A 22,452-nucleotide genomic window follows, 5' to 3' on the forward strand; every position below is an offset into this window, starting at 1 on the left:
GATATTGCCTCACAATGGGCTGAAATAATACTGTGACAATACTGGTACTGGAAGTAACTCCCATGTGTTGGTGCTTCCCTCAGGAGGGACGTGGGAGTACACTGGGGTTGAAGAGAGAAGGGCATGGGATAGGAAAAAAGTTAGGGAGGGAGATGTACACATGGAGGGAATCAATTAGAAGAAACACAAAACAATAAGACTGAGGAGGAGGAGGAGGAGGAGGAGCTGGGTTGAAAGTGGTCAAATTACAGAGGATGTGGGAATCAGTCCACAGGCGATCAGTGTTGTGACGGGCTCCACATTAGGATGTAACGGGGACTTGAGAAGAGAGTTTAAGATCCTCACTCATTCCTGACAAGCAAACACATTTCTTTTTTTCTCTAAACTATCCTTTTTTACAAATGGCATCGAGTTATTTGTTTTGATTTCACATCCACCAGCCACAATAATATTGTAATATTAACCCTCTTAGGGTAACACATAAGCCCAAGTAAGGAAATATTCTGTGTTTGCGGTTTCACAGCATTTAGCCACACATCCGGCAGTCTAACTGTTTTACAATGCATGCCAGAGTTGTCCCCTTGCGAGAACACACATCCCTCCATATATCTTCCATTGTTTTGTCATTTACAAGCACTCTACCATTATTTAATTCTCTACAAACATTCTTCCTGTGAGGCCATTTTCCAAGAGCTGTGTCGTTTCTTGGGGCAACCATCTTTAAACTCGGGCTCCCAGATGAATCTACTCATGTATATGCTGTTTTTTAAAAAACAGCTTGGAGCAGTGGTTTTGCATAATTTGCATGAAGGGTAAACCACAGTAGAAAAAAAGTGATTGCAACATAAGTTTGAAGCTTAATACTGGAGGGAAACTGAGATGTTGTAATGTAATGTAATGTGGAGATGGTGGCTTCATTTATCAGGCTATGAATATGAATGGAATAGTTCTTTAAGAAAACCATACAGCTTCCAAATAGGTCTATTTGGAATAAGATAAATAGTTAAATCATTGCAGGCAGTGTAAATATAGTCAGTGATTGGATTTACATTTATCAGCGCTATATCCTGCTTTATCAAGCCACCAGATCTTTTTAAATTAAACAGTGGTTGCTTACTCAACATCATGGCTCTAGGAGTAGATAAACTTGCCACCCACAGTTCTTATTTGTCAGCGTTTCCCAACCTAGCAATGGGAGATAAGAGTGAATTGGCCAAGGTTTCGGGACTCGTGGGTTACCTAGCATTCTTTTTATTTATTTATTTTTTAAACCATTTTTCGACCCGACACTTGCACTAGAAAAGCTTGTGAAGAAAGGTCCCCGTAACGCGTTCAATTTGTCCTCCATTGTGGGGTTGGTTGCATGGGTCATGAGTGACAGAAAGACAAAACATGATCTGTCTTTCTCTTTCACAGTTCTTTTTTTCCCCAATTCAGCCTTCAGACATGTTTAGATCTCAACCGTTCCAAAGCATTGACAACCATGTCTTTGTATTTAATCTGTCTTTCAGTCTGTTGTCATATGTCAGGGATCACTCTCTTATACTGTTTCCTCTGAACCTACTCTCTCCTCCTCTCAATCCCCATGTCCCTCGCTCTGCATGTGTCGGTCTCGGTGTACAGGTCCAATCTCATTAGACAAGATGGCTTAGAGAGAGAGAGAGAGAGAGAGAGAGAGAAGGGGTTATAAGGGCGGTTTAGCAGAACTGTCTTTGGCACGGTAAGAAAGAGAGATTTAACGGGGGGGAGACGTGTAGAAAAAGAAGAAAAACATGAATGAGAAGAGACTGAATGAGAGAGAAACTATGGGGTTAGAGCCAACATGAAATACTAGCCAAACGCTGTTAATTTTGACTTTGACGGCTGGTTTTGTCTAGCCTTTGAGCCACTTTGGCAGACAGGATCTAGATATTGTCAAGAGGTATTCCAAAAACTATGTTTGTCTTGTAAACTGTGAAAAGTGGCTGTTAATTTTTGGAATCTTTCCTAACATGCTCGGATACCCACTCGTTTACTTCAAAGAGTGAACGAGAGACATGCAGGCAGACAGACAGGTGAGGAGACGCGCCCCGGGTGGATAGGTTGGTTGGAGGTTTGTCAAACTTGCAGGCACTGAAAATGAATCAGCCAGCCAGTAACTCCAACCAACCGGGGTTATCACTGTGTCCCTCAAGTGTCTGCACAGCAAAACATGACTTTGCATTGGATTTATGTGTGAAGGAAAAAATGTAATTGATTATTTCCAATTAAGTACTTTAGCTTAGAGATTTCTAGAAACCCAGCCTTGTGAAGCAGACTGAATCCCAGGATGGAGAGATGGATTGCATGAAGGTGACAATGGCCTGGTTCTGGTGTGGTATGTGACAGACTCTTTATAAAAGTGAACTTCCCATGCACAGCCAACAGCAGGCAGGTGCTGGTAGGTCGCAGGTCTGTGCAGTTAAAATCAAAATTAATTTAGCTTGTATCTTTAAAAAAAGATTTCTGGAAAATGACTCCATCTTTAAAAAGTCTAAACATTTTGGATTTAATGGGATTTCATGGGATTTCATGTCTGCAATATGTTTAGATGTAGGTCTCATACTTGGGGAATGGTGATTCATTCGTTGCACTTTTTGACGTCACCTGTCAAGAGTAACCATAGACCAGGGCAATAAATGAACTTTGACCTGTGACTGTGTTGCAAAACAAAAGCGCATCCAAGCCCCATCTCATACGCGTTTTAGAAAAGGGATGATGGTTGGTTTCCTGCCAAATTGGCTGTTAGAGCAGACAGCTGAACAGACAAAGACCAGCATGTCGCTGGTGGTTGTGTCACACCCTGCCTCAGACATCATGTTACCTCGTTGACTGAATAGTCGAGCACACATGAAAAAAAAATAGATTAAAATTGCTGTAAAACACTGCAACTAGTACACATGGTTTATGCCAAATGGATCTGGATCCTTATATGGCCTACAATATGGCCTATTTTTTTCCACCAAATGTTATAAAAATGTGTCTTTAATTTGTTTGAGATGTCATGCTAAATACATACTAACATGAAAATGTTTCCTTGGTTCCACTTCTTCTCATTGAATGTCAGATAATGTGGGTTAGATTAGGCAGAGCGGCGGTCTTTTCTTGCAGTTGATGATGGATCCCAAAAACCCACCAGCAGTTTCCACTATTTACCAGCCAGTGAAATGGCTAAAGAACCTAGCTTTTAAAGACGACTGTGGGTTTAACATAGTGCCCTAAACTGGCACAGCCATGGTCATTGGTCACCGTAGAAACCACTGACATTGAAACTATTCTCAGCCAATCGCTGCTGGAAGTGACAGTGATGGGCAGTGGCCTCGCTTAATCATTATTCAGATAAAGAAAGTTGGGAGGTCACTAGTAGTTCACAGCCCACCCTGCTCTTTAACAAGTATCTTTATCAGTATATTTGCATAGCCTTGATATGACAGACTTTCATATCGCCGTCTTTGTATTGCAGTTCTGATAATGTCTGTTTGTGTAACCCTCTTATTATTTATCTTCTTAAAGGGCAGCTGCACCGTTTACTGCCCGTCAGTGAGGATTAGGTTCTCATTGAATGTGAAAGAGAGAGAGAGAGAGAGATGAAAACAGCAAAAGAAGAACAGCATAAACTGACTTTTTTGTATATTTATAGTTGTATATTGTATAAACTGCTTCATCTTCCTGCACTAGTCTAGTTACTTGAAACCTAATTAACATGACACACACAAAGTTTGACCTGCTGACCGGACTGAAGTACCGGGCAAAGGGTTACTGTTTCGTCTTTTATGGCTGCAGGCAGATTTAAAGTAAGCATACAAGTGTGCATTCTTAGTTTCCATGTGCAGCAAGTAGTGCTCACAAACCCTAAGTCAAATAGTATTGCATTTAATGACCTAACTCTAAACACGGGCTTGAGAATGTGGACGTTTGGAGTTCTTTTGTGACTGTAAATGGTCACGTAATGGCAGACCAGATTGGCCTTGTTTACGTTACACCCCAGTGGTTTGATGGCAGCGTGTTGTGCTCTCCTACCCGCAGGCTGGCCGCTAATGTTATTCTGCAGTTTTACGTTTTTACCACCACACAGGACTGAATGCTGATATTGTGATGTACTTAATGTCATTCAGTTTGTAGCCTGTGTGTTTGTAAAATCTTTAACCCAGGGAAGCAATGTGAATATATTGAGCCTCATCCTGGGGATATGAAACATTGCTGTCCTTGTCAGTGGAGCCCCACATATTTTGGCCTGAGTCATTGTAATTAATGTCTTTCAGTTTGCCGTTGCCACACAGGATTTGCTACATCCCAGGCTACTGGTCCATGAAATGTCTCCAGGGTCTCATCTCATATACACGCAAATGTTGCATCCGGTCTTAATGTGTTAAACTGTGTCAGGACCCTAAAATAATTACATGGCAAAAGAGGCAGTATGTTTGGATGAAACAAGCTCTTTGGGTAGAGAGAGAAATGATTTGTTGGGTCTGACACTGAAAATGTTGCAGAAAACCTACAGCACCTAGTTTCATAAACTCAGTGTCAGATAAGCTCAGAAGAAAAGATTCCTTTCTTCCACATTCTGCTGTGTCACATTCTACAGGTGGCTGGTAACATTCCTCAGGTCCTGCAGGTTCATGAGCCTACCAGCTGTCACTGATAACATGGTGGACTTGGTGAACCTAAGCAAAGATGGACATTTGGGATATTTTCAGTTTGACAGTATAGCTCCATATTCAAGTTCACCTTACACTGTGCACCAGTTTTGACGTAAGCCTGAAGCAATGATCACTGATGACCAGTGCCTGCTGGTTCTCTTCTGTGTTCCAAACTGCTCACTGCTGCTCCCTGAGAAAAGAAGTGTGGGGAAAAACAAGCCATAAACAATCTACAGTCCGTTATTTACTGTAGATTGGTCTCTCCCATAGTCGTAGGTCATAGCTGCTACAGTTGCAGGGTGCATCAGTTCTGATTAAATGCCTTGTTTCACTCTTTCAGAAATTATAGCACACAGGAATAATCAGAGAGTTAGTATACAGCTGTATAGTTTTTCCTCCACCAAGTCATAATTATACATTAATGAATTAATGAATTATTAAATTATATTATTCTATAATTTTTTTGGGACTGGCATCAGAACTGTACGTCAAGCATACAAAACAAAACAGAAATTCTACATTACTGCAGTTTTTGTCATGAGCCTGTTTTATCCAAAGACAGTGAAATTCTGTAGTCTTTCAATGCTCTTCTGAACAGACCTTAAGATCTGCAGCCCTCAATGAACTGTGACCTTACTGGGTTCGCTGTTAGAGCAGCATGCCCTCTGTAGGACAGTGGAACAGTCAAGTCAGGAATTAATGGGGTAAGTAACCACTAGAGAATTAAGTTGACACTGAAAGCTCTTTTGTCTTGCTTCAATGCAGCATAGCTTATTTGTTTGATGTGTTCAGTAATTGAACAATATCACACACACGGTATTTGTAAAACAGTCACTTCTGCTTCTTTAACTGAAACTACTGGTGGTCTCTGTGACTTAATGGGAAAAGCGTAGTGTTAACACAACCAGGGTCATGGGGGGGGGAGATTTCCACGAGCACTAAATAAGCACTTTCTCATGGTGCTCTAAGATACTTTGAAAAAGCTTCTGCTAAAGGGCATATGCATGTCTGTACTGCCATTACTGCTGCTACCAAAGCATAAATCGGTAGCCGCTGGGCTGATAATGTGTGGGCTGTATAACCTGCGGAATTTATGTATTGAAAAGTGTAATAACTTAGTACTGATGTAAACACCTTAATCAGATTATGCTATTCGCAAAGGGCGTAATTGAAGTAAGCATCATTTATTTAGTGAACCTGAATTGCTTGTCCATCTTTTGAGTTAACCATAGTATGTATAATGCTTAGTCATATTTCTGTGTGAGGTTGTTATGTGCTTGGGCCACACGGTAAACCATGTACTACATGTATTAAAGGCAAGGTAAATTCATCAGTTGATGATAAACCACAGAAAAGTTGATTGTCTTCCCTTCCCTTAGTTTGGTAATTATCCTTTAAAGGTCCAGTGGGAAACATGTAGTAGGATCTACAGGCAGAAATCATTGAATAATATATTTATGGGTGTGTTTTCATTTGTGTATAATCACTTGAAAATAAGAATTGTTGTGTTTTTGTTACCTTTATAATCAGACGTCTTTATCTACAGAGGGTGCAGGTCCTCTTTAACAGAGTCTGCCATGTTTAACTGTCATGTTTCTATAGTAGCCCAGAACGGACAAAACCAAAGTCTGGTTCCTCATAGTCAAAACGAAGCTAACAGCTCATACAGTTATTGGTGAGTTATTGGGGAAGTTGGGTTGCTGCAGATGCTTTGATCATAGTATTACTTCTGTCTAATTTCTGCTGTATATGTCATCCTCTGTTTGTGACATGCTGAAGCTTAGACAGTGAAGTAGAAAAAGGTTGTCAGGTCAATTCAGGCTTAAAGGGGTTGAGGTGCATCAGAAAACCAGGTGATGCTGGGAAAGGGTTAACACCAGTGCAGCTAAAGCAGGACATGGCTACTTCCTTTTATGGGCTTAAGCCCTCTGAGAGCCCAGTAGATGGGGGGAGAGAGAGAGAGAGAAACTAGGAAAGGGAGCGAGTCAGATATGGGGCAAGGGGAGAGAAAGAATGTGTGAGAGAGAAAGAGAGAGAACAAGAGACAGTGTGGGAGGGAAATGGACAGAGTTAAATAATGGGAAAGGTAAAGAGAGTGAGAAGGGAATTGCATGGTGGGAAACGGGGACTGAAAGAGCAGAGCGTGAGAATAATGGTGGAAGCTTGATGACATAGGAAGAGGAAGGTATAGACTGACAGTGGAGAAATAATGAGACAGAAAAGATGCACAAAGGTTACAGCAAACATAAAACCAAAAAAAAGGAGTAAGATAAAAATATGGAAGTGTTTTTGTGTCGTAAAAATGTTCGACTAGGAGGAGACAGGGTGATGGAGGAGAAGAAAAACCAAGACTGTGTGGAATAATGGACAAAAAAGTGTTCCATTACTGAGAGAAATGATTATTTCTAATAATAATATAATGTAATGGACCCTGAGTGTACATCTGTCACATAGGAAACCTCAAGTGTGTATGTTTTGTGGGCATACCTTTGTTTATGTTTGCCGATTTTGGTATATGTGAAGTGCAGATATTATTTATGTATGTGTGTGTACATTTGTACATTCATATATATTTCCCTTCCCCAATGTTGCTAATATCTTGTAGCCTCATATCTCTGTTTGTTTAGAACTTCTGTGTAATAAATTCAACTTTCAAACAAGTTCTCACTACCATAAATCACAGAGCTGAGAAACCGTGGATTGGTACGGGCTTGGTAATTGAACTCATATGTACCGTATGTGCTCCTCATGTTTATGCTCCAGATATCCTGCTTGGCTTTTGCTTACATGTTCAGCTACATGTGTCTGCATGTATGTGCCACAGTGAGAGAGTGATAGATCTCCACTCCTATTAATTTAACTGATTGTGCAGAGAGTGTAAAGTAAAACCTAATAATGCTCTACTACTTTACCAGTTCATCCTGTTAAACAGAAATGGGTGTCATTATATATTCTTTCCCATTTTTGCTTCTGTGCTACTGAAATGTTTTCTGTCAAATTTCAGCCCTGATTTATTGGTGTTTTGTCACCATACAAACAGAACCATTTGCTTATTTTGCTTTCTTATGTAGTCCTCCAGCTATCAAACCAAACCAGATTTGAAGCTACAGTATTTTGGAAATTAGTAGCCGATCAGCTCCAACCAGCTACGCAGTATAACCACAGTCCTTCAAGGAGCTCCACTCAACTTAGTGCCTTACTCTAAGCTGTCTCAAAGTTACTTGCCATTACATTCCCTGCTTGTTAGAACTGGTTAGAATAAGGTCTGACACTTGCTGTCTGCAACCCCTGTTCTACTGCCACCCACATTACAATGTATTATTTCTTAACAGTCAGCTCCAATGATATGTCATCTATTTTCCCAGCTGACTCTCATATGATACAAAAAGCTGCCGGCAGGAAACCGCCATTACAGATGAAACATATTAGCTTCTTGTGATTGTAATAAAGGAGAATTCCACCACAAAACATAATCCTATTGATGTTCAAAATACAGCTTAATATTCAGTATTTTGAGTGTGTGCCACTCAAAATATTGGCTCCAATTTGCTGAAGGCAAATTGTTGTTGTTGTTGTTGTTGTTGTTGTTGTTGTTGTTGTTGTTGTTTCACACTCATAATTTGGCTCTGGTATGACACATCACAGTCAGCAGACGTGATCTATCAGCAGCCCTGAAACCTGCGTTGCACTACATATTTTACCTGTAATGACACAAAAGATGTTGTTATTGTCTTAATGTTTATTATCTACTGTCTGCTTCCTCTCTTTGGATACCAGCTGCTTCAGACGTGTGAAATTGTGTCTCTATCTTAACATTACTGTAGTAGTACTTAAATTGTTTAGCTGATGGCTTCAGAACTGATCTGTCAGGGTGATTTACAATCCCATGTAAAATATTTATTGTATGGTTTGACAATGGAAACTTTTCTTCTTTTGTCTTTTCAAGACATTGGATGTTATTTGTTTGTTTGTTTTTTTTTTTTGAAAAAAAATTATTTTTGCAAAATAGAAACGTATCTAAATGATGCCCAAACTAGCCTAATTCCTTCACTAGGGACAATAGAGTGAAAATCCATTTCATCTGAAATCTGATCTGCTCCTTTTTAAAAACATGTATATTTCAGTGATTATTTAATTAATTATCTTAAACTGAAAATGATGAGCCACATACGTATGCAATATCAGCATTATATAAGAACAACATTTAGAGATGCACTTTGGAGGTTTCTTTTCCAATCATTCACTTTTGGTGAGATCATTTTACTATTTCTTGTCCACGTTCCCCATACCTGCATTCAGTCTGAAGTTCGGGGTGCACAGTGTCGTTTAAAGTAGATTGTGGTGGTGTTTGTATTGTATTGAATCAGGTTGTGTGTGTATTTGTGTACCTCGTCTGCTGTCTGTGCCTCTGCTCTTTAGTATGCGTCTCCCTACATACACAGCACATTCGCAGCCAGCATCTACAATTGTGTGCAAATTTGTATAACTTGCAATGTATTGCAGACATTGTGTTTTTCGATTGCAGTTCCACCATTAACTTGGTTCTGTAGTGTAAGCTGTAGAGCTTGGAGGTAATGTTGCTTAGGTCAGCACTTCAGCACGCATTGACTGCTGACATAGAGCCTGACTACATATATCTTCTCTGGGGAGGAGGACATGCAGGGATAGGATTTATGTTTGTTCCTTTTGGCTTGGGTCTTGTGGAAAGATGAAACAGGAAAGAATGAGGAGAGAGACTTCAAAGATGAAAGACTATATTGATAACAGATCATGATCAAAAAGCAGTGGCCCAAAGTTAGGAGAAGGCAAGGTACTGCTCAGATTGCTGGCAACGCAAGCTATTGGAGAGCGTCTGAAAGTAATGGCAGCTGATCATTTCAATAAATAATGATAATTATCTTATTTTTGTTGATCATGTTTACATCAGTCAGCCACTGTTTGATATAATGGAGGAAACAATGCCTCCAGATCCTCTTGCCTCTGTAAAGCTGCATGTGCGTGCTTTGAAGGCGTGATTCTGGAGGGGTTTCTGTGTGTACGTGGGTGTGCAGTAGGAGACTGGAGCCGATGATGTGCTTTATTGAGTCTGCTTTTCTAACTTACCAGTTGTGTGTCTCCCATCTCCTGTGTTTGTGTGCGTGTCAGAGGTTGTGCACATGTACTGTATATATTGGTCTCTGCCAGCCTTATGTAATTAAGCCGCTGTGTGTGTGCCTGTGCGTACGTTTGCGTTAATGCATGCCAGCAGAGGTTGACAGTGACGTCTGAGACTGCTAGCTCTGGAGGAGAGGCACCACGTGAGGGAAGCTCCCTGCTCCACATTTGACCCTGCTGCTATCAATCAGGCCTTGAGAGGAGGTGGAGGAGAGAGTGGGGGATTGGGAGAGAGGCTGAGAGGAAAGGAGGAAAAGAGGCGGGGCGTGCTGAGGAAGAGAATTGTAGGAGGGTGCATGGGGAGATACTGTAGGTGAGGGGAGGGAAAGAGGAATAGGTGGAGGAAGTGAGAGAGATAACAGAAGATAGGTGACTGTGTTACTGCAGTTTCATTTATCATTTAGTCTTTGAATTGTTAAACATCACACGAGAAATCCAAGTTAAAAGGATAAAAAGGAATACTTGTAAATTGTTTGCTTCATCCCACCAGCAGCAAAGTGCCTGAAATGAATAGATTGTTGGGCAACCTGTTGAGCTATTCCATGGGGCAACATTTATCTTATATTTGCTATGCAAAAAGTCACAGGTATAAAAGTACAATTTTTGCAGGCAAAAACTCAGTAAGTCAAGTAAATCTCATCATCTCCATGAGTAAATAAAAGATGCCACTGTGCCCTGGACTAGAAGAACAATAAATGACTGGAGAACTTGTCAGCTGGCCCCTGATGCTGCAAATGGACACAAATTGGCCATTTAGGTGGCAGAAATGTCACTGAGTCAGCTGCTGAAGCAACGGGAGAGTGCCTCCACTTCTCACAGGCTTGTGTTTATGATATTTGCCGTCTAAAAGGAATTATTCTCGCAACTGTGTGTGTATTTGTGTATTGAACTTTTTTTAATTGGGAAGTCAAACAGCTTAATCTTCTACATTTAATGGAACAAATGAATAGAAGTGCACCATTCATAGTCTACATGACTATTTTCAGTGATGAGCTGAAAAACTGCCAATAGCACACCCATCCCCAAACATGATCCAGCCCCTGTCACTATTTTATTCTGCCAAATTCATTCTGTTGAATAGATTAAAGGCTCCAAATGGTGGTTGACTCACTGCCAAAGTGCCTAATGTAATGGACAGACTTGTCTTTTTTACTGTTTCTATTCCAGGAAGCAGAGTGGTAAGAGGGAAACAAGGAGGTGTGAGCAGCAACAGGTGGGCGGACAAATAACAGACCTGTCCGAACTTAGTTTATGTCGCCTATTTTCCTTTAACTGTCCCCCTTGAAAGCCAGACGTTGCTTCCGCAGTTTAGGTTAGGGTTCATTTAATCCTTACCAACTGTGTCACCGGATCTGTTTTTGCCATGTGTTTTTCTTCGTCTGTTCCCGTCCGTCTCATCCATCTTCTAACCACTCTGTAGCCATTTTTGAAAAAGGGAAACGGTAAAATATTGAAATTTGAAGTGTCTGAGGCGGAGTGGCCACATTGATGCTTTGGTCTCCCCTCCAGCTAACTGGCTGATGTATTGACGGGCCAAGCAGACAGACAGTCACACACTGAGAATGACTGTAAGAGAAATCAATGGAAAACACCAGGAAGGGACGGATGACTTGCTCCCTTTTTCTTTATTTCTTCCGTTCTTCACTTATTCACTCATTCACTCAGTGGGCTTTCTCTCTTGCTTTCTCTCTCCCTGCCTTAATGATTATCTCTCTCTCTCTTCCTTTGTGATTGTTTCTCTGCATGTTTTTCTGAATCACCAGTTATCACATACTGTAGTTATCTTTTATCCTTTGTGTATCTTTCTGTATACTGTATATACACACATAACACATCTCTAGCTAATTGGCTTCCTCTCCATCTTTCTTTCCCTTTTTTTAAATGTGTCTCTCTCTTTTCTTTTTCTACCTCAGTAGGCATTTACATTAGCTTACTACTCATCACTGCTGTCATATTGCCATTTGCTATTCTGTCTTTCTTTTTCTCACGTTTCTATTACTTTTTTCACATTGCAATAGATCTCTCTCTGTCACCCCTTCTGGTCTGTCTTTTTTTCCCCTCCCCCTCTGGTTCTCCCTCTGTCCTCCCTTCTCTATCTTTTTCTGTCCCCCCTCTATCTCTCTCTTCTCTCCATCTGTTAATGCTGTTATAGCAGTGAGTGGGTGTATAGGGAGGGATGGAGAGAGATGGAAAGAGAGCGGGAGGGGGGGGATCTGCCACTTGGATAGAGGAGAAGGGGGGTGGATGGCGGCCGAGAACGGGAAGGAGGGAGGGTGAAGGGGGTAGAGTTGTTATGGTGATGAGATCTTCTTTGTGTTAGGTTGCCAAGGCAACTTCAGGCGTACACTTGATACAGCCCCCCCCCCCCCCAAGCCACATGACTGTAGGGAGAGCACTTCACACATTGCACACTCAGACTTACGCACCCACACAACGAAACACACTACAGCACGTGCACACACTTTTTTTTTTTTAGTTTTATGTCCACCTGCTCTTGACAGACAAAACTTTATCTTACGTGACTGTTGGAGACGATACGTGACTCATTTTCATTATTATTAGCTTGCTTCTTTTTGCTTTGGGTTTAAAATGCCCCCCAAAACAACTCGCACAAGGGAAACAAACTCAAAGTGTTTACCCTGTGTTCTTGACTTTTATTTATTTCCCCACAAACATGGGGCTAATGTGTTCCGCTGATTGACCTGACTACTACAGTATGTGTTTAGGCACAGAGAGCTACAACCTGTGAGGTAACTTGAGTCTAAACCGGGACAAATGTAGAACCAAAGCAAGAATAGCCCCACAACCACTGTATACTTTAACTATGTCAGTAATGTAGGTTACCTAACACTATAGAGTATAAATAAGAAGAGCCGAACATCAAACACCAACAATGATCTACAAGTGTACATACAGAGGAAAATATTGACTAGAACCAAGTATAACAATTAGCAGGAAGATAAGTGGTTTTACACCTTTTCACTGAAACACAGCAAATCAGTTTCCCCATGCATGACCTGCTTTGTTTGAGTCTATGTGTAATATTCAGTTGTGTGTGTCTGTGTGTATGAGTTTTTGTTGGTCTTTGTGCCTCTTTCCTGCGGTACCTGCAGTGATCTGACCTGTTCACGAGTTTGACTGGGATCAAAACAAATCATTTTAAGCAGTTTGGAATGTGTCCTCCTGGTAGGTGGTTATGTTGCAAATAATAGACTTTTGGAGGGGAAGGGCATTGTGTTGAAGGAAATAAAAAAAAAGTGGAAAAAAGGTAAAAAAGAGGTAGCTGAAATTATGATTCTCATTATTTTCCCATGTGGCTTTATTGTGATTTCTGTGAATGAACCTCTTTAAAGGACTGTGGTGGTGTTCACCATTTTCTAAAGATAAAAAATGGTTGAATGTATTTTTCTACCTTTCAGGCAACCATTGTTTTTAGCTAATATTTGTGAAAAATCAGCTGCTTAGATAGATAATTAATAACACTGAACAGAATGTTCCCTTTCTTCTGGCCCCCATTTTATTTGCGAGACAGGAAATGAGGGAGTGGGGGGGAACAGAGAGAAATAGGAATTGACTATGGTCTCTATCCGGCTGCACACACCAGGGACGTCTCGGTTCATGGTCTGTGCTTTAACCTATTTTCATCCTAGTTCTGAAGGACTAGTACCCTTGTACTATGATCTTTGTTAAAGGGAAAGGTTGATGGAATACACACAGGGAAAAAAACTTCACATGAAAGAATACATACTGTCAAAACATGTTTCAGCAGTGAAAGAGGAAAAAAGGTTTGGGCTCTTTGGGAATTAGCATCAAGGAATAGATAAGTGATGATTAATGGATGGAAGGCTCAGTGGTGTTAAAGGATGTTGCTGTATATCTTTTAAGACATATGATTCTGCTTTCCCATTGAAATGTTATTTTTTGTGCTGAACTTGTATCAAATCTGTCCACACTCTGATTTATCTTTCTGTGCTAGGGACAGGGAGGTCAAGGTCAGGTCCACAGCTCTAATCTGGTAGCACAGGCTCTTGACTGAATCTCATTTGCGTAGCCATAAACATTTATAAATGAAATGTAATTTACCAGACATAACAGTCATAATTTTGGCAACACACGGCTCAGCTGGGCATTTGCGTAGAGTACCACAAAGCACATGGAAAGTATAAAAATAGCTGATTTGATTGCTATTTTGAAAGAAGCCTCAGTTCAGTCTTTATTCAAAGACATAAACTGTCATTGGTCATTAGAAATTACAGGTATTTCTGTAATTGTTGCCTAGTCTAGTCATTGCTTTGGCATTGTTGTTCATTGCACATTGGCTCTACATATTGGTTACGTCTCTACATAAGTAAACAACAAGTCAACCAAAAAATCCAGTATGAGTAGCATTTTGTAGCTGAACATGAGTAAACAACAGTTAAGTTGAGTAAACAACCTTACTATGCACCAGTATTGAGCAGGACGCTAGTATCTATTAATTACTGCTATTTGGATGTTTCAACTTAATGTTGAAAACATTAAATTAGAAAATGTCTCGGACAATACACCACAAACTATTTTTTATCTGCCATTGTTACAATCCCCAACAACTCAAGTCCAATGTCTTGGGGTTAAGGAGATGAACCAGACTGATGCAAAACAGAAGACGGAGGGAGAGAAAAGGAGTCATGAAGCTTAGGAAACAATACGGAGGAGGAAGGTCTGTTCCTTTGAGACAGCTGAGGGGGCGAGATATACAATAAATGACAAAAAGGAGGGAGCACGAGAAACTGAGAATAGTGTTGAACTCATGGGAGTGTATTACTACTACTTACACCATATTCCTTTTGTAGAAAGAGGGTTGGAATTGACGCAAATGAAAAGAAGAGGCTAAGATCCTCTGTGCACAAGAAGTCTGATTAAGAATTTAAATCTGTTTGATGTTTATTTATAGTATTTTTAACAGTCACATTGTGATAGTAATCACCACAAGAATGTCTGTTAGCACTGCCACAGTGTTGGCTATACCCTACAAATGCTTGAATGGGATCGAAGTGAAAGAGAGACTAAGGGAGACAGGTCAAAGAATGGACTCAGTTGCTACTCATTTCATACTCCATTTTGGCTGTGGCTGGTAGGGTTGTCTGCCAGTCTTGTTGGCAGACAACCAAACATGGTTTAGAGATTGTTTACATCCTTTAGAAATCAATTGAGTAGTTAGAAGTTCAGCTCTCAGTTCAGCTCTCAGTTCAGCTCTAGTTCTTTCATGAGACATGTTGCAGATCATTGGACTGTTCTGAGTTCAAATATCTAGTATCTAATATAATAAATGTAATATAAAGAGAGGAAGGCTTCTGTGAGTAGACAGTCATGCAAAGTGCCGTGTATTTTTTGGATTCGGATAAGTTGCTATCCATTACCACTGTGAATTTTCTTTTCCTTTTATTTTCTGATGCAACTCATCACATGCACATGTCACATCCTTGGCTCAAAAGAGGGAAGACTAATAACGCTTTATTTCCTCAATCGAATGATTGACTTATTAATGACCTCCATCATAGAGTGCAAACTAGTGAAAAACATCGAGTGAAGGCACTATACATGAAACATGAACCTTCATACTTTTTCAGTTTGTGTACATTCTGTATCTGTAAAAAAAAAAAAAGCATGGCTTGCATTAGTTACATACAGTGAGCCCTTTATCATACACATGTGCTGGCTTATTGACTCGGTATGACATCTTTTGCATCTCCATTACAACAGGAGAACACGCTTAAAGGTGTGTCTTTAAAGGCAGAGAGGGCAGCAGTGGTTAAGAAAGATTGAATGAAGAGCGGGAACAGCGGAATACAGCAGAACTAAGCTTCCCAAATTTGGTGATAAACTCGTCTAAAACAGGGACTCAGGAGAGAAACTAAACTTCAAAAGTAAAGTACTGAGAGCTAAACACTCAGGTTCTTTTAAAAACAGACATGAGGATTTCCGTTGAAGTGTCTTAAGGCCACAAACTTGTTTGAGGGGGAGAAGGGGGTCATAATGGCTCAGCCAATGACAGCAGCACTGCAACCCACTTAGAAGCTGGTCTAATTCAACAATCTTGAAAGCTGCTTAGAAGATTGAATAAATGTCAGTACACAAATATGGCCATTAGATACCAACGCATTATGTAAACATGCAACAGGTGATGTTTAATCATATAGATAGTAAATAAAAAAGCTATACTCAATAAAAGATGCTGTTCAGAATAAATTAAAGTGTCTTTTGTATCCGTACTCGTATGATGTTTTTATGTCAATCTCATAGGAGCTTGTTCAATATGGCCATGGTTTTGCTTTGTTTTGATTGTTTAATGGTCAGGCTGTCAGTGTACTGTAGCCTGCAAGGAAATCAGTATCTGCCAAGACAACTTTATTTGGTGTTTGGCACTTTCAGTTCTGGGTGGAGTGCGTGGTCCTCAGCGGATGTCGCCGGCGAGGCCCTAGGTAACTCAATGTGGCACTTGTCGTTGTTGTAAATTGTGACCCTGTGTACTAAACAACATTAAAGGCTTAGTAACAAATGCGGGTCAAGGCAGGAATGAGAAGCATCTGTAGGGGCAATGTCGTCGGATGATATGTGAAGTTAAAACTGACATGCCACACCATAAAAAAAACAGACTATCAGAAGGTTTACAAAATGCAGAAGTCACTCTTTTACTATGTGTTATAAAAACCAAAATCCCTTTCAACCAGCTCATTTCCTAAAAAAGAGAGACAAGCCTTTATTGAAAAGAATTCCCTTGCACATGCCACAACTGTCAGTGTCCTGTTGCTTGATCTGTGCTGAGTGATAGTAAGAATGATCTCCACGGAGAGTAGAGTGTTAAACTCTGCCCATCTCCCCAGGTGACCGGGGGAAAGTGCTGTGTGTGTGCGAGTTTCCCCCAGGCTCCCGTCTTCACAGTCTAGATCTAATGGGCTCTGACAAGATGGTAATAAGGTAGCAATGGACACACACTGTGCGTGTGTGTATGCGTGTGGCAGCAGTGAGCAATGTCCATGCTGGCTAGTAACAGCCCTGTGTTACAAAGCAGGTGTTTAGGACCCTGACCTCACCCTCTGTGTGTGCGTAAATTATGACACCCTGTTACGCACATTTACACCTTCACAAGGTCACAGTGCCCCTATACTGCCCTCAAATGCTGCACACGGCCACAATCCATACACACAGAATGCAGGCATACACCCACACATACTGTACATACACGCTCACATGCGGTTTATTTTAGGGGCCATATTGCCCATCCATGCTCTCAAGTGTCAAGTGCACGGCACTAAAATCGTGACCTCAAATTAAACTCCATTACTGCTGCTGTTTAGACATTTCCAGGAAGCACCCTCTGCCCAGCACAGGATGTTTTTGCTACATTTGCTTTGATGTTGTTACAAACACTGGGTAACTGGGTTCTGTATCATCTGGCAACATGTTGCATGGAAAGATTGTTCACAGAATGACAACCATTGAATAAAACTGCTGAAACATGAAAGGATTGCTGACACAAACATTAAAACTGATATTTCCGTATTTACAATGTGTGCTTTTACATACAGTACATGGAGCCTACTACCTTTTACTAGTCGTAATTCACTAGTAAACTACCCTTGTAAACCAGCCAAAGACCCCTCGCCCCAGGGTCTCCCCAGCCCCTGCCTGGAGCCGTGTCTATGGAAAGCCTGCAGGCAAGAGGCTGCTGGTTGGGCAAAGCCTGAAAAGTAGAGCTGCTGCCATGTGGAGCAAACGCCACTTTTCAACAGCGTAAGACTGGTTACCCACTAATCTAAACAATACAAATGCATATACCACTTACATTTGTTTGCACTGCTATGCTGGTAATTAAACATTTTTAAGACTTGTGTTATTGTGAGGAGTGGATTTGGATTAGGCTGTTAATCAGCTTAATGTCCTGATTGCAAACACCTCTGTATACAAGGATTATTATTCTATTAAATATTATTTGGATAGAACCATTACTCTCATAACAGCATAATACATTTAGACTGTGCTATTTTTACTGGCTAATATCAGTGTCTCTCACCTGTTACATTTGCATCTCGCTCATCTGGCCTAGTGAAAGAGGCACGTGGTGTTCTGGTGGGCCAACACTTAAATAGATTAGTATCTTGAATAATACGTGAGTATTAATGTGAATATAAACACATTGATTGGCACAATGTTTGCTTTCTGAACAGGCTGAACAGTGTGATCAGCTATGGTCTTTTGTTAGGAAAGACATTGAATTCTTTAATTACAGGGTCAGACCTAGATGCGAGGTCTGAAAGAGCCTGCAGTAGGGCCTTTTACAGCGAGGTTTAATGGATTTGACAATCTTTTATGATCTATTTCTCCCCAGTATATTCCAATAATCTCTCTGGCAGAGATCTGCAAGGGTGTCAGAGATCAGGGTCAGTCACTCGACAGCTCTCTTGGTTCTGTGTTTTGCGTAAGGGAAACACTTCAGTTGGACAGGCGCCTGCTGTTGTGAGTCCTCGAATACTGAATTTTAAAGCAGACGGACATCAGATGTGCCGTCCTCGTTGCTCAGGAACGTTAACAGTGTCCCAAAAGTGTCTGTGCATCTAAACAGCGCGTTGCTACATCGGCAGTCTGCTTGTCAAGTCGAGACGTAAACAACCCGCGAACCTCTTTGTCCATTTGTCATGAACACAGAAACACGGCCGTCGCTGGCCTCAAAAATAAAGATGGGGTTCCTGTCAATATTTGTGGAAAGAAATGTGTTGCTGGTTCAGACAGCCAAATTGATTATATATTATGGAAGCTGCTGGAACACAACTGTCATTACCCTTTCGACCTTTCTCTCTAATACATGATTCTTTATGAATATTTCACTTCATGTAACTGTGAGGCCTCTTATTAAGTTATTTGTTAATCCTCTCACATCGGTTTGGCCTCAGGCAGTCCTTGTGTGATTATTGCTGCTGAGTTTGATCAGGTTTTGTTTTATTAGTTTTCAATTTGCAGTCATGAAAAAATTATCCTGCTATTTGTAAAAGGTGTGTGTGATGATACCGCTGGAGGCTGTAGCCACTACTCACAGTAGCATTCATGTGTATGAAGAAAATATTAACTTTGCAATACTAAAAATACTTTGAATTCATCTCTTAGCTCACGTCTTCTTTCCTGGTTACGCTCTGTCTCTCGCTCTGTTTTTCTTCACATCCGCCTGTATCTTCTGATCGTGTCTTACTTTTTATCTCTTCACCTCTTGTTGCCCTTATCTGTTTGACTGTCTGCGTCTTTCTCTCTTTCTCCAATGCTGACTGTCACACTGACTTACTGTCAGTCTTTTCGTCCCTTTTTCCTTTTCTAAATCCCCTTCTCTCACTTCAGTTATTGCTATGAACACCGTCTGTTCAGAGCAGATAATGGTAATGAGGATTTCAAAGCAATCACAAAATCGTATTAAATGTCATTATGTAAAGACAATGATGTTAATTTCACCTCTCTTTCTCTCTCTCTCCACAGCTCCACCACCCAGCAGATTCAACAGGAGAGTGTCAGGTACGATGTCTGAGCGTGTGTGTGCGTGTGCGTGTGTTTGACGTCATGTCCCTTAAGTGTAATCCACACCAGGGACAACATTGCATACATCACCGCTTAAGTGGCTCACCGGCAGCTTGTGTGTGCGTTATTGTGCGTGTCATGCATGTCGAGGCCAAGTGTCGGACTGGCTGATTTGTGTCAGTCTCTGTCATTGATGTCAAACACTGTTCAGGCACTGTTTTCAGAATAAGTGCATTTGCATATGTCATGCATGTACAACAGTGTTGAAAAGCATCACTCTGGTGTGTTTTGGGTTTTGTGTCTGCTCTCTCTCGCTCTGGTTGGCGTCTGTGGTCTGGCGCGTACGGTGCTCTTGTTTTCTCACGCTTGGTCGTACCCGTCTAGTGTTTACATATGAGTAATTGAATGTCGTCAGCCGTCACAGAGCGCTGCACTTTGATTAGGCTCTGGGTGTGTCAGCCGATGTTTATCTTTACTGCTGTCCTACTGTCACTGTTGAGCGTGCTGTCGATACAGCAGCACCGTTCAGGTTGGGTGTAGAGTGGTGTTAATTTGTGCAAGTCGTCAACTTTTTTTCTTTTTCTTTTTTTGTAGCTGTAACATCCAGTTGTATAGAGTTCCTTGTCGTTACAAGACGGTACACAAAGTAGTTTGACGTTTCGTTAGTGACGATAATGTTGTGTGGTACAAGTAGATCTTCTTTGTAGTGGTGTAAGGCGTAATGATCCTTTTTGAGCCCTGAAGAGAAGTTGTGTTAATACAACAACAAAGATCGAGCGTCACTGTGATGCTCATCATGTTTCCCAGAGATGTTACTTCAAAGGTCCTTTGTCAGTTAGTTAGTCAGGTTGTTTTGTCTTTGGTGTTTTCTCAGGGAGACATTTGAACTTATTAAAGCTTAAAGGGAAACTCCATCCCTTTGTCACCGTAACATTTTTTAACAAAAGAGGGAAGAATGCTTTGTGTGGCGTCCCATGCATTCCTGGGCCCATATAGTTTGGTGTTTCTGATATTCCAAAGATAATTGCTAAAATGCGTAGGACAAGATGTGACAGCAGCTAAGTTTCCATCCAAATATAGTAGAAATTTAAACCATGTTTAGAGGAAATTGGCAAAAGAAAATGTTAATGTATTCTTCTGCCGACTGCCGTTGTGGGATTATTAGGAGTTGGTTCATCGAGATAAACAGTTTGTTGCGCTGATTAAATTTTTTGTCTCTTTAGTAGATGCAAAGTTTCGTTTGTTCATGTACGTCATTTCTATTGCACTTTGTCATATTTAGCTTTTATCGATACACCAACTTTTCCACCTAAAGCTAAACTTTCGAAAACGTTTGAGATATTTACATTTTTTGGGCAATTTTTTTATTTATCATCTTTAATTATTGTTGGCATGCAGATAACTGTTATTTAAAGATTGTAGTGGTACCGGATTACTGCATTATAATCTAAGGTGTTTGTAAACTTTTTGCTCCACCATATATGTAAATGAGGTCAGCAAATATTAAAAAACCCCTTTCAATATACCACCACTACCTACAGTTTAGAAAAATACCATATTTTTTACTAACAACCGATTTTAAAACAGTATTCTCAACAATAACTGAACTTTTTAAATGGTAACTAGTAATAGTAACTAGGCTGAAGTACACCTCTACATCAGCAGCAAGATGTGCAGGGTGTTTTAAGTTTCCGTTATTTAACATTTAACTTCTCTCAGCATTTCCAAAAATAAATGTTCTACTGAGAAAACAATCAAATCAACATGTTCATTGATTCATTATATAATATAGCTTATTTCCCATATGAACAAGAGGTTGCATTGTAACATGATTATCTTTAATATTGCACAAATAGTTCACTATTAACGTGCAGTTATTTATTTTCCAATTATCACAAATACATATTTGGTGACTTTGCCAGTTCTTCAGGGTAGAGTCATGTGTATCCACACAGAATATTCCAAATCAGACCAACGTCACATGCTGTCTAGGTCCTTTTTTGTCATCCAGATGTTGTTTTTAGCTAAACTTGTGATGGGTCAGTAGAAGGTAACAGAAGGGTGAATGGTTATTGACAGAGGAAGAATCTGTTTTCCTCGTCTCGACAGGTACACCACATTCAGAAAAGGGGACAGCATCAGCGTCTTTAGGAATCGGTGTGTTCTCACATGAGAAACACAAGGCTGCAATCGCATCTACAGTTTATTTTCTTTGGCCAAAAACAGTGTGTGAATAATGACTTCATTACATATTTGCATTAGATCACACTGCCCCGTTTACAAGTGAACTACGGCTTGTAAACGAAAGCATGTTTTTGGCCAGTGTTTTGGTATCCTGTCACCCGGCCAAGGATAGATAGACATTTTGGCAGCATGAGGGAAAGGAAACTAATCTGATTCCTGCAACTTAACCTAAGCATGACGGACCTGCCTGCACTGTCTCTTATCTGATTTTTAATGGCATTCATACCAATGACGAACACACAAAGCTGAATATTTATGCTAACATCTGTGTTTTTGTACTAATAAACGCCTTGTGCTTTGGGGTTGTAACTTGTCATCGATTGAGATAATGTTCTCACTCATAATTAGCCCAACACATTGTGCTTGGCAGAGTACTGCGCCTCACACACTAACCGCTTTTTACTTGGGCCATTGTATTCACCTGAATCAAGCTGAACTAAAGGAGTAAACACGTTGACACTCACAGGTCACACTGCTCCAAACATGATTGGTATGAATGCTGAGAGATAAGACGTTGTACTCATGATTGCACACATACACACTTAGCGACTTCCATGCGTTTTGTGATAAATGTCATGTGAGAAGTGGAGTGTGTCTCTGTCGAGTTGGACGAAGCACAGATACAAAGTGACAATTTGAAATGACCTTGTCAGTGTTTGTCATCCAGTGTGGTAAAACATGTCGCTGTGCATGTGTCATTTCCTCACTCCTGGGCTCCTTCTGCGTCCTGCAGTAGTGATGTCCTCTCCTTCCTCCTCCTGCAGGCCATCGCCTCATTTTGAGTTATACAATATCCTTCTCTCTGCTTGTGTAACATCTTACCTTTCCCTGTATTCTCTCTCTCTCTGTGTGTGTG

At 40.6% G+C, this 22,452-nt stretch overlaps 1 protein-coding gene across 3 annotated transcripts in view; it reads left to right on the forward strand.

Moving 5' to 3' along the window:
* prkar2aa (protein kinase, cAMP-dependent, regulatory, type II, alpha A) overlaps window positions 1–22,452 on the forward strand; it is a 46,490-nt gene that overhangs the window by 9,792 nt on the left and 14,246 nt on the right. For all 3 annotated transcript variants that reach the window (XR_004796555.1, XM_035656672.1, XM_035656671.1), the window contains exon 3: window positions 19,314–19,349. Coding sequence is in view for 2 of the 3 variants with exons in the window: in XM_035656672.1 (XP_035512565.1) it covers window positions 19,314–19,349 (36 nt within the window). In the remaining variant the exon portion in view is untranslated. The remainder of the gene's footprint in view (window positions 1–19,313; window positions 19,350–22,452) is intronic.

The sequence above is a fragment of the Morone saxatilis genome, unplaced genomic scaffold (assembly GCF_004916995.1).
Source record: "Morone saxatilis isolate NCDOM2014 unplaced genomic scaffold, NCSU_SB_2.0 Contig15, whole genome shotgun sequence".
Taxonomy (NCBI): Eukaryota; Metazoa; Chordata; class Actinopteri; family Moronidae; genus Morone; species Morone saxatilis.